Source organism: Ambystoma mexicanum, chromosome 6q (genome assembly GCF_040938575.1).
Source record: "Ambystoma mexicanum isolate Mex_15411 chromosome 6q, UKY_AmexF1_1, whole genome shotgun sequence".
Classification (NCBI taxonomy): Eukaryota; Metazoa; Chordata; class Amphibia; order Caudata; family Ambystomatidae; genus Ambystoma; species Ambystoma mexicanum.
Window position 1 is genome coordinate 990,856,488 of NC_090937.1, and position 13,340 is coordinate 990,869,827.

Sequence of the window (13,340 nt, forward strand, 5' to 3'; positions counted from 1 at the left end):
ACAATTTTTCACGTGGTCTTGCTTTTAGTCCCAACGTGCAATTCTATTCTAATCTGCCCTTCAACTGTTTGTTTAATTAATGATGATACTGTTTCTTGGAGCCGAAAGATGTTTGAGGAGGAATTTTGCCCATTTTGGATATCGTCCCAGATGCATGTTATGATTTTGTCCTGTTAATAAAATGCTCAACAATGTTCCCTGTTTTCAATTGTTTATCTGCTTTATTGTTTGTCAAATCGTGGAAAACTATAGCCGGAAGTTGGGCTTAAATTAACTTTTTTTTAAAATGCACGTTAATTGAGGAAACGCATTTTGTCTTAATTCCACTGCAGTAAGCATTTGTACATACTGCACTGCAGGGGCTACAACGCAGCTTGAAGAGCACAGAAAGCAGATCTGGTATTAGGAGCCAATGGTGGAAAGAGTGAACTCGCAGGGATGTTTAACTATAGAAGGACATGTGAACCAACCCGCTGAATGACCCTTACAACACTTTCAGTCAGTGAGGCGGTCTGTGCCTTGTTGGCTAGAAAAAAAGCAAATCTGTACAGTAAAGGCAATGGAATGCTCAAACACGACTAGTATAGCAGTCAGTTAACTGATAGAAATCGGTTGCTTTCTTTTTATTCCTATGACAGATTACAGTCTTGCTGACAGGGTAGAGAAGACTTTTTGTACATTTCAGGAGATTTATCACTTGCAGTTCTAAATCCAATATCATTCATCAGGGTATTGTATAGCAACATCAATATGATTTATCTGGGGCAATGCACTGTATAATGGCTAAGCTAAACTGACATGTTCTCACCTATGCAATGGGAGGTAAATGCTAAATACTGTGAACTATATTTCCAATGGTCCATTTTAATTTCGAACATTTAAAACGGAACCTTCTTGTTAACCTGGTCAGCGTTTTATTGACTTGTACTTCTAATGACTGTAAAGGAACTGCTCACCACACTAGACTCTGCAAGTGGTGGATTAAGATTCTCATGTGGATTCCGGAGGTAGCCATCCTGGGCACTTTCATCAGGAAAGCGATGAACATTGGCTCTTCTCAGATAGGGCCTGTCAAGAGGCAGGTGCAGCTCAGTATGCAATTCCTGAATGGCCAAAGACATAAAATAAGACGTTTAGAACCCCCAGCACAAATCTACACAAATGTGGTGGCCAGACAATTATCACCAACCTAATTTCAAGGCCTGCCAAAGATTGCACAACACATACCCATTCTCAAGCTTTACCTTTGCTACCTTGTTCGCACTGCCCTTTGTGGTCTGGTCGCAAACTTCACTTAATTAGTTACCACTTTCACCCCATAAATACATCGATTATATTTTACCCTGATTGACTGAACATACATTTTCCTATGTTAATCTGAAGCACCATTTCTAGTTTCAAGGTTTCCATAGACCTCATCCCCTGAAACATGTTCAACTCCGTTATGCATCAATTGGTAGTAGAGAATACTAAAGATATTAACATAGCCCTGTGCATTGCTACAACATCGTGATTGACCTTCTTTAAACAACATTCTTGCAATCGGAGGTAGATCTAGACAACCAACTATAAAACGATCCTGCTTTTTAAATGATCATCCTTCGAATCAGATGGTTGAAAAGGCTCAATCCCTGAACATGTTTAGGCCTTAGTCTTAAATTGGCTTCCCTCTAATAATTCTTACCTTACGATACGTCTCCAGTTGGCTGTCTGGAACGCCTGCTGGGTACAAGATCGTTTTAAGGTGTTTTGCTCCAGGCAGCATAAAGTGGTGAGGTTCAGGCACCAAAAGGGATGTCCCTTTCATGTACTTCAACATGCATCTCTCCATGTCAGCCACTTGGCACTGAATTTCTCTGATGAGGCGATTTCTCACTCTGGTGAAATACAGAAGAGGGACATATACAGGTTATCCCTCAAAAGACAAAAGACTGGTTATCAAATCATCGTAGGGAAGGTGTGAGGCTGCCTAATTCATGTGACAGGAACATCATCAACAGTAGAACCATATTTTGTTCAAGTGGTGTCATGAGTATCCCTAGAGATTGTTAATTGATCAGCCTTAAGCGACACCAACACTCATTTAGAGCAATAAATGGTGCACTAGTCAATTAGAAGGCAATGAGACCAACTGGCAAGCTGCAACCAATCTGTCCTTAGACTGAAACTGGAAACCAGAAGGATGCAGATATGTTTCCTGCCCACTGAACTATACCACAATGTTCATTGCATCACAGAGACCCCCACTCACGGATACATCAACAGATTAGGACTGTGATGTCAAACCCACAACCTGGTTATTGGAGGAGTGGATATGGAGCCTCTCATTCGACGCTGGGGAGTGTTTGGCGAAATGACAACTGCTCTGCAGGAGTACAGGGATGAGGGGTGGAGAAAGAGGCTACTCATACCCACACTACTACTAAACCAGCACGGTTTACAATCATAAAGGGGAAACAGGCACACCCCCACAGCTACACCTCCTTTTCTTCTTTTGGTAACGTGGGTAGGGGGTAGGCTATGATCTTCAGGAGGAATGTGAGCTGCACAGTTGCAACACAAACAATAGTATGGGGATACCAAACTAAAGAATGTCTAACCTAAGTTCTATAAACATAATGTTAGAAGGGATTTCTAAACTCTGCTCTGGATAACAGAAGTTTAGGGGGCCACCCTTGTTAGTGAACCAGGGTACACTTCTGTGAAGACAGCCAGACCAATTTATGGTAGCTTGAAGAGCAGTCAAGGCTAAATCTCAGGAGTGAGGGTGATCAGAGCTCTTTAATGGAGCACACACCGAGTGAAACACCAAGAATTACCATTAGAGATAGGTATACGAAAATATACAATTTATTAGGCCCAAGAATAAACACAAATGAATAATGAAAAGCACTAGCAAAATACCACACAAGCAACACACTATGTAAAATATATACAGTCACTCGCGTCAATGCGATAGTTGGAAACTCCACCAATACCTGTAAGGGAAAAGGGCAGACAATCTTTAGAGCATAGACAATCTTCACAAATGGAAAACCCTAAATTTACAAGTCCAGCCCTACAATGAATGGAGCCTTGTGCTCAATGTTTGATGCATGCGTAAAAGCGCCCGGTCGTGCGTAAACATCACAAAGTACCATTCTAAGGAGCTGGCAAAGTTAGGGACAAAATTCTGAAGGGTGAAAACAGGTTCCAAGAGTCAGGGGAGGATCCGCTACAAGGAATAAAGCTATTCCTAACTTTGGAGGACTTTAGGAAGCGGAGGCTACCACACCCAAAGAGAGGACCACAAGGAATCCTTTGAAACGATTATGGATGAACAAGGGGCCACCGGTAAGTGGTTTCAGTACTCGCCGCCCTTAGCTCTGTTTTGGTCCAAACATAGCAGGTCTGGAAGGGGTCTTCAGAGGTTTGATTTCCCGCCCTCGGTTTGGCTTCAAAGTGCACAGACGTTGCGGGTGCATATGCAGGCCCGGTTTGCAACAGGAGCTGTATCTCTTGATTCGGATGGTGAACAAAGAAAACACTGATGCAGCTGGTCTCGGGGCACAAGAAGGAAAGTGGGAGAACCGCCCTCAACGACCGTCACTGTAACACAGTGACGCAGGGGGGCCCAACTCTCGCGACCAAAGCAGCTGGGACGAAATGTAGTGAAAAGGTTCTTTGCAGTGCAAGTTAGGATTCTTCAAAGGTTTGAGGTCAAACTTGATGCAGCGATGCTCATTGCACCGGTGCCAAGGTTTGAGCTGGACAGTCCACTGGATAGCCCAGGAACACGTCCAAACAAGCTCTTTTTCAGGGCAACCAGGAGGCATCAAAAGTGATTATTCCCACCACTCCAAAGGTTTGAAGCACTTTTGTAGGTCTTCTGAGATCGAGCTTAAAGTAGGGTTCTACCGGGACAGCAAACAGGCTCAAGGTGCCAACCTTCTTTAGCGCATCTCGGGATAGTCCTTTGTTCTGCTCGGCTCCTCCGGATACTTCGCTCCATCCACAGGTCAATTCGGACCTGTTGCCGATCTGCCAGTCTGCATTCCGGACACCACCTCAAATGCACAAGTCCGGCGAGTGCTCGGACTCGGCCGCTCAATGAGAAGATCTGCCCTACTCATGCACACCAGCAGTGGTGCCCTATTCATGCACGAGTAGTGGTGCCATCAGGGACCCCTGAGGCTTTCATGTACTCGTGCACACTAGACATCCTGGCGCCAGTAGTGTGGATTCGGACCAGACAGTCCCAACCCACCTTCTGGGTACCCATACAAATGACCTGCGGCTTTCGCAGGCAACTGCCCGCCCAAATAAGGAAGCCCCGGGTCAGGAAGACCAGGGGGAATGCAAAAGGACAAAATGGCCAAGGGAACAGACAAAAGACCTCATGGCATGGCCATGACGGACACTAGCCACAGTCATGAGCCTAAGGCGGTAAGCACGGTATGCCTTGGTAAAAAGTTGTACAAATACAAGAAAAAACTTCTACTGTGACCAGTCTGTTCCTAGGAACATTGTACAATCACCAAACACATCTTAGTGGATGACTCTGACCAGACCAAACAAATCTTAGTGAATGACTGACCAGAAAACACAAGGACCCCATTGCGTGGTACAGTAATGTACGTTGCGCAATACGAAAATGTTATCAAAAGTGGCAAAAAAGTCGAAAGGCTAAGAGAAACAAAGTTCCTCAGTACTGACAGCCTGAACGACGTGTCAGTTTCCCCATAACAATGAGCGAAAAGCCCAGAGGAGCGCTGCTAAAGGCTGTGCTCCACTGGCAAAAGCCAGGTCAGGATACTGTAACAAAAGAAAAAATGTTTGGTGGGTCAGAGGGAAAGTTGCCTTCAGGGACATTTTGCCTAACACATACGATCTTTAAACTAATAAATGCACATGATTTTAAACACTAGCTACCCACCACTGTAAAGGAAACAGACAATGCAGACTTTACACTATAGGGGATTTCAAAGTTGAAAGCATCATTTTATTTCGAAAAATCAAAAACTTTCAGACTATCCCCCCCATCACCAGATGGCATTCTGTCACAAAGTGTGGTTGCTCGCAGCGATGTAGTGTGAGAAATCTGAAGGCGTCTCACAGACTAGTCCCCTGGGATCTGTCATCCAGGTGGCCAGGACACAGCCATCGTTATTGGAGGCAGTTCCTGGGGGTGGACCAGTGCGGGATGATCACCAGGATGAAGGGTCTTTGGGGAGTGGAAGTGGGACACTGAAGGTTGAGACGCTGTATCCCCTTCCTTAGGACACCTTTTCCCAATCCCACCCAATAGGATACTCAAACTCTACCCCCCCCCCCAACTCCTTTCCAACACAAACACTTTCTCGAAGCGTGAACGACAATGGACTAATATCCAAGCCGTTTACCGGACATGTCCCAACACAAGGGTCAGCCATTACCGACAACTACACACACCGGATTACCCCTTCCCCTCCCCATAGGGATAAAAGGCAGAGCACAAGAGCACACTCCAAGCAAGGCCGAACGCAAAAGGTAGCAACCATTCTAGGATGGCAGTTCAAGCAGAGGAGAAAGGCGACGAGACCTGAAAGGACGTCAAGGAGGGAGTTGCCCTTGCCCTTTTCAACCCGACCTTCAAAGCCTCTGATGAAAGAAACATAAGACCGGAAATCGCAGCTGGCAGCTGATGCGTCAGATGTCAGCGGTACATGGCACCCTCCTGCACTGATAGGCAGGGCGGGGATACATGGTTGCCACTGTGGTACCGTCCTTGACTCCAGCAGCAAAGGAACCGCCAACGAGTCCAGCACAGCCGGTGGGTGAGTCAGAAAAACCTGATAGTCAACCGGACTCTGTAAGGCCCAAGGTTGGTGGCAACAGTAAGAAGATAATTAGACAAGAGGACTTTTAAGAACACATTGGTACCAGAGATATAGTGGTCCGGCGCCATGTGGGCACCCAGTCGAGGGTCTCTGACTGGTACCCCACATATGAACAAAGCCTGTATTTTAATATTGGGAAGAAAGAAAACTACAAGTACCAAGAGGCCATAGGGAAGGCTGGTATAGAGCGTTAAGGTGGTTATACAAGAGTCGAGCTAAATCCCTTGCACAATGAAAAGTCCTTAACCCATTGCCGAAGTTTTGACATTGTGAAACAGGCGTTTGCGCCCCGGGTGAGGGAAAACACTGTGCAAACTGAATGTGTGAAAACTGCGCTGCCGTAAGCGGACAGAGTGCACCAGCGAAACTAGATCGCCCTACGGAAGTCTCTATTTCAAGATTGACCAGTACTTGCAAGGTCTGAGCCTGGATGATGGGGACCTCCATTAACCGAAAGGGATTGTTTAAATAGACATGAAGACTCTTTGAAAATCACAACTGTGCGCAGCCTGGCTGGGGGCTTTAGAGAAAGCCTGGCTGGGGACTGGGAACCAGACGTAGGAAAAGGGAAGAACCTAAGGGGTCTAGAAGGATTTTTTGTAGAAACTAAACTGTTATTTTGGCATGTGTGAACCCGGCTGAGGGATGCATGCGAATTAGGGTGTGCATGAATACACTTTGCATGAGAAGAGACTTGGGGACAGAAGGCCCTGATACTGAGAAGAGAACTGTAAGCTTCTGATGGAGAAGCCCAGGAGTCTGCTGTGCTCGAGAGTCCCGCCTTGTCCCCTGCTGAAATCGTAGGGAAAGGAGACCCCAGCCATAACATCCTGACTTATTTTGTGAACACTTCTTTCTTTTCTTGTGACATTATCCAACACTCTTTGTAGCATAGCGGTAAGGATTGGCAATAGGTTTTTTAGTATAGGCCCTTTTTATTTGACTAGACTCCACTAGGACTGTATTATTATTTGATGGTCGTAGATTGCTCCCATCTTAGATTTAGATTAAGCGTTTATCCCACCCGTCTTATAGTTAAACACCCTTGAACTGTGACCACTTGTGTCTGTCTTACTTTGATCAAAAAAACAGGAAGAATATGTCCAGAAAAGGATATTATTAGAAGTAATGTATAAACATGTATTTAAGGTGATACAAAAATTGAAAACTGGTGAATAAATGACAAATAATTATACACTGATCACTTTAATATAGCAAAACAGCAGCAACAATATGACACAAGTCAGCTAAAACATTATCACTCATACTAGCAATTCATAGTGCATTCATTCTCACACAACTCATCATACCGTGACATACATCCAAAATGCTAAAAGAGATACTAAAAACCTGTGGGAAAAAGGGATTCATAACTCGTCCCCATAATAACACACATTATTGTAATGTTTACAAACAATAGAAATAATTCATAGACAATCTATTGTCAGGGTGGATCAGAGGATCCTGAGGAAGACTTTGTGTTTACTACCACTACACGTCGAAACTGGTCGAGAGATAAACTCTACAGGGATGCGATCTTTGCACTTGTTCCTCTGAACACACAGGTTTTTAATATGTTTCTTGTGTCTTTTAGCATTTTGGATGTATGTCACGGTATGAAATGTTGATACATTATTTCTAATATCATCCTTCTCTGGACATATTCTTTCTGTTCTTTGATGCTATTATAATACTCTGGTCCAGAGGCTAAAGTCGCCCTGCTCTTTTAAGTTTTTGTCTTACTTTGATGCCATGCCTTTCTTACAATAGACACTTATAACCACTTCTGCAACATACTGGAAGTAAATGCACAAGTGTAGTTAACAGAGAATGTTCAATCATTTTAAACAGCACATGTCATACAAAGCTGGAAAACGTCAGTGAGGCTGTGAACATGGGGATTTTACATATTTAAAAAGACAGTAACATGCTTGTAGAAGTTGGAGAAACATCTTCCATAAGCATGCCTTGATTCTGCTCGTTGAAACGTACATGCGACTCTTTCAAGTACTTACACTCCCCATGTCTCTTCAACAGTTGTGGACACAACTACATCAATCGGCAGCGTCATGCTAACATTGTGATGTCTCTGGAGTTTCTGCAAGATGATTGGTGCTATGGCAGCTGAAGAAGTCGTCATCTCAGTCAATATGTTCATATTTATAATCCTCTGCTGCAAGGACACGCACAGCACAGGTTATCTTTATATCCAACACAGAACCATACAATCTGGGGTCAGATGCACGAAAAATGAATTTGCAATGTACAAGAGGGCTATGCCAAAGAAATCGCAAAGAATGCATTGTGCCGAGACTAAATGCAGGATTCGCATTGCAAAGTTAAGGACTCAGTCAGAGACTCTCAAACCATACGTTCAAAAAATTCACAATTTGCTAAATCAGAACAAAAACAGGTATACTCTTTATTGTAGTCACTAGTTATGCACATGTTGACATTCTAATTCCATTGTAGAATGTTATAATGGCAGAAAAGACAGTTGGAAAGCATTACCCTTGGTAGCCACATGTATTGGTGCTGCTGGGGCCTTATACAAAAATAAACCTAACTGAATTACCAATTGTTCGTTGCCTGATCATAACACAATTAGCGACGAGGTGAGAGGGAAGGAGGTGAGGACTCCAGCACTTCTATGATTTCGGCTTATGGCTGGACTTAACGGATAAAGTTGTGACTATGGTACACCCTATTATGGTAAATAATCTCTGCCAAACTAATCCAATACTGGAGTTGAGGCTGTGAATATGAGCTCCCAAATTCCCCAGCAGGTCATGGACGTCTCACCTTTGAATAAATCTTAAGTGGCTGATGAGTCAAGACACAGTTTAGGGTCTGAATAGAAAGCTCGTCAGACAGAGCTGCCTCTGGTAACAGGCCGGATCCATTGGAATCTGATAATTTGACCAAACAATACTGAAGCCCTAGTGTTTCAGCTGCTATAGGAGCCACTGCAAGACAACCGGAGGTTAAAGAGGGAATAGGCCCTGTTTGTAACTCTACGAAAACTAAACCTACCTCGTTAAAGGTCTCACGTCTTAATAAATCACAGATGCCACACATCTCAGATAAGCGTGTGAGAGATTTAGTTTTTTCGATCAAAGAAGTCTTGTTTTCACCAATGTTACATCACACCATTAGGACCCGAACCGAGGGATGCTCTTAGAAACAAGGTACTGGCTTGGCTGCGACAAAGAAGCGGATCCGGAATTGTGAGAAACTTTGACCTTAAGTTCCTATGGAGAACAAAGATTGAAGGATGGTGCACTCAAGCCAACATGGATGTGATGGCACCAACCTTCTTAGCTTTTTAGCCAATTGCAACCTTTTCATAAATGTCTTCAGAACTGAAATTGATTGTAGATTGGGGATTTTTTGTTTTCTCTTCTTTTTCCCTCTTGTTTCAGTACTATGTTGGTTTTATGCTTGTGGACTTCAATGCCTGCGTTTCAGATTTTGTGCTCAGTTTCTGGGCTATTTATCAATGTTAATGTTTGTTTCGTTGGCACCCTTAAGCCTCAGGGTCAATGAAGCACAGTATAAATAAATTAAAGTAAAAGTAAAGTTAAGCAATCGGGCACTGCAGCAATTCTGGTGTCCTGAAGAGTCGGGACCGAGCACTTCCCAAATAAGCGTTCCCGGAGTCAGGAGCTGAGCGAGGCGAGGTACATGGAGCTGATGTGTGGTGGGCTATTTCGGTATGCTGCGCACAAAGGGCTCGGGGACCGCCGCTGCCATTAAGGGAAGGGCCCATGTGAAGCAATCTGAGGGCGAGCTTGGGGACTGTCGCGAAGACAGGCAGTTGAGCAGGAGAACGGCAGCCATCTTGGGATCAGGCGGGCTATGCCACTAAATACAGCTGACGGATCAGAGCGGCAGCCATTTCTAGGCTAGGCTTATTAGTGTCAGCCATATATGGAACAGATAACCAGGGAATAAACATTAGTTTGGACATGAATACATTAATTGGAGTCAAAATAAGTAATACATCATCTGGCCATCAGTGAGAGGGCAGTATGGAAGACATGTAATAGCAACAGTAATCTGTTCTATGTGCTGCATACATAATGCGCAGTAAGGCAGATTCCCATGGGGGAGGGGCGTAGAGGGGAAGAGTTACAGACAGACATTGTTCAGTGTGGAAGTGTATGGCCAGGAGGAAGGAAATGTGGAAAGAAGCAACTCAAAGAGGGAACATAGGCGGAACTGCTGGGTGGGTCAGGAAGCAACAGTGCAATCAACTATTTTGGAATAGAACGTTGAGACAGTATATGCCCAACTAGTTGTGCCCAGTTAAGGAAAATGCAGAATTTGGAACCTCTGCCTACATTTTTGGTGACCCCATGAGGACCTCCAGTGAAATGGGAGGGCTGGAAGGATTTGTCAACATTTTATTTTGTGGATTCGACGCAGGGGGGGGGGGGGGAGTGATTCTCTGATGAAAGTACATTCTCACCTGTCATGTGTTGCTTGGGTGCCGAAACCTGGAGAATCATAAAGATATTACCTGGTCTAGAGGAGGGTGTTGTGGGGAGCCAGGAATGAGACGCACCATAGAGAACTCGTGGGTTTGCCCATAAACATTTATTAAAACAAAAAGTGGGATGGAAAATACCTCCTAGAATAGGAAAAGTGCGGTATTTCCCTGCCTAAAGCAAAAATAAACGGGGTCTGTCCAATGTCAAGATGTCCAAAGCAAAAAATTCCTTTGTCCGAAATACTATTCCGATCCTCAAAATTAACTCTAAAGTGAAAAGGGAAATGTCTTTGGCCTTGAAAAGTGTACACGAGCAAGATTATGTTCTCACCACGCAAACTGAAGCATGTGTCCTGGGAACTGCACGCTAAGTAATACCGCAGGGCAGCAGCTCTTCCGGTTAAAGATGCGGGGTGGACGCTATTGCACAAAACCTTGGGGTGGTGGTGCTGGTGCTTGGAATATCAGCATGGCTGGCTCTGCCAATCTAGAGCCCAGTATAGTGGGGTGCATGCTACAACACTCCGCATTGGTGTCTGCCGTGTGATATGGTGGGACCAGCTCCAAACGCAGGCCCGGGTGCACTGGTGGAAAGAAAATAGAATAAATGCAACAGTATATGGTAAGGTTCAATCTTGGTAAAGCTCTAACCTAGAAAGGCTGGTCAAACCTAGGGACCGTTTCCAAACTGTGCACAGTCTAGAGCGCCTCTGCTGTCTAATGGCTGAGCATGTGCTAACCCGAGCCATACAATGTCCGTGGGAGGTGCGGGGGGGGGCATATCACCAGCGCGCTTTTACCCGGAGCGTCCGTGCTCGTCACTGGCCGAGCGCTTGTCAAATCTGCGAATGTTCCCGCTGTTGCCCCAGGCGCCAGAAGACCAGCAAACTCTTACACTAGGCACGCTCCGCTTCCTAAGGCAGAAGCCAGCAGGTGGCACGGCGCTGCTTCAGACATGCCCTTGCATGCTGGGTGCGCTACTCTCACCTGAACATTCTCTCCTTCGCCCCAGTCCAGATATGTGAAAGTAGTCTGACATATGTATGGACTGGGACGAGGAACAGAGGCCGGGGAGGGGTTATGTTATGTCCTCCTCATCTCGTCCAATCTGAGCATGGTGTGGTCAGAGGGCGTGCGCTTTGCTCTGAGATTGATGAAACACTTTGCACGATCTGTGAAGATGCACGTGACTGATAGCGCTGCTCTCCAAGGTTTCCCTCTAAACACTGTGCCCGTTTCATAGATGCGCACTGTGCCTGCTGCATTATACCCCCATCACAAAACTCAAAGCAAGGAGCATCTCAGGTTCATTTGCGATCCACAGACATTTGCTCAGGAGCATCTCCAGGAATATTCAAATCTGCCCTGGTCTTAAGCTTTGGGAATCATGTATAACATTGGAGGTGCAAACCTGAGATCCTCACCCCAGTGAATATCTTTTTGAATCCGCCCTTCCTCAGATACTGGCAAGATAGTTCTGCTGGCAGACACTGGGCTGCACAGCACATGTACATTCAGGGAATGCCTTGGCCGATGAACGTTTGAGAGACCACCCTGAAACCCAAATTAACAGGCTCCCGCCACGTGAGGGATAGGAATCACTGCTATCCAAACAAACAGGTTCCCGTCATATAAGGGACAGCACTGCTACCCAAATGAACAGGTTCCCTCCATGATTTGGGACAGCACTGCTATCCAAATGAACAGGCTTCTGCCATTTGAGGGACATCACTGCTTTGCAGGGAGCCAACATGCACCTTTTGTGCCCGTTCGGGAGGTATTCCTGTTGTCTAAGGCTTCCATGCCTACGTCTCGGATCTTTGGGGGCTGGCTCTGCTGTTTAAAGCGCTGCGCATATGCGTTAAATGTGACAAGAACCATCCGGTGTGACCCGGGCACACCAGAGGTTTCCCCAACGTCTGGGCGGTCTTTGCAGGCTGAGAAACAGCTCTGCCTGCCTTCCTTCCTGGGTGGCATGCACCTGCGCGATCGTCCACGGCAGCCTGGGACTCAGTGCACGGAAGGTCTCAGCAGTGACGAGTGGGCCCTGCGGCAGACACCCTTCAGGGGCTGCAGCGTATGTGTTCACGTATGCCATTACACTGCATTTCTAACTAGAACGCTAAAAAGGGACTAGATCTATGCGTAAACGCGCTCACATGGGGTACAACTAAAATAAAATGAAACAAAAGTGGCAAGCCTGGCATTTCCAAGTGGAGGGAAACACTCAAACAAACACACACACACTGATGGGAAAACTCTTCTCATAGGAGGACCGCAGAAGCAGAGTCTGCTGCCCGGACCGCACACGCCCCAAGCTCCCTGGGCCGTCGATAAATTCATTACATGTACATATAAAGTTGATGATCACAGAGAGGAGAAAGAGCACGTCTGTCTCTGTCTCGCAAAGAGATCACTCGGCGTCTCAAGTCACAGACATGTCACAGTACAACCATGAAGACTGCTTCTTAGGACCCCTTTCTTTGTGTAGCAATTGTTTTGGCGATATATTTGGTGGCTTACACCACCAAAAAGCACCAAAGCCAAAAAGGGAGATGATATGTCTCGTCTGATGGTGTTCTGTCACTCCCTTGAAGGTTGCCTCCCGACATGTGATCCCCCCATGTGATCAATCCCCTGGCCACACGGGGAGTGGTCACCGCTGGGAAAGGAGTGATGACACCATCAGATGCACAGTGTGAAAGGAGGGAAGGATGGAAAAGGAGAAGACGGAGGGTTGTATAGCAAGACTATGAAAAAAAAATGGATGCACAGTGGGAATGAAACGTGGTACTAAAGAGATACATTTTATGAGAAAACAAAACGTGGGGAATCTTTTCATGTGTTTATAGCAGATTTAAGGGGATTGTTAACATTGTGTGAATTCGCAGGAAGAGAGGAACATACACACGTGATCAGTTAATGATGCATGTGTCCAACCCCAAGATCACTTATGGAAAGCTAAAAAAAAAATCTTCACTGCAAAAGGC

General features: G+C 45.5%; 1 protein-coding gene across 2 annotated transcripts in view; it reads right to left on the bottom strand.

Moving 5' to 3' along the window:
• UFSP2 (UFM1 specific peptidase 2) overlaps positions 1-13,340 on the bottom strand; it is a 356,824-nt gene that overhangs the window by 207,440 nt on the left and 136,044 nt on the right. For both annotated transcript variants that reach the window (XM_069631513.1, XM_069631514.1), the window contains exons 5-7: positions 7,874-8,031; positions 1,685-1,877; positions 957-1,103 (exon numbers count right to left, since the gene is read on the bottom strand). In XM_069631513.1, the coding sequence (XP_069487614.1) occupies positions 957-1,103; positions 1,685-1,877; positions 7,874-8,031 (498 nt within the window). The remainder of the gene's footprint in view (positions 1-956; positions 1,104-1,684; positions 1,878-7,873; positions 8,032-13,340) is intronic.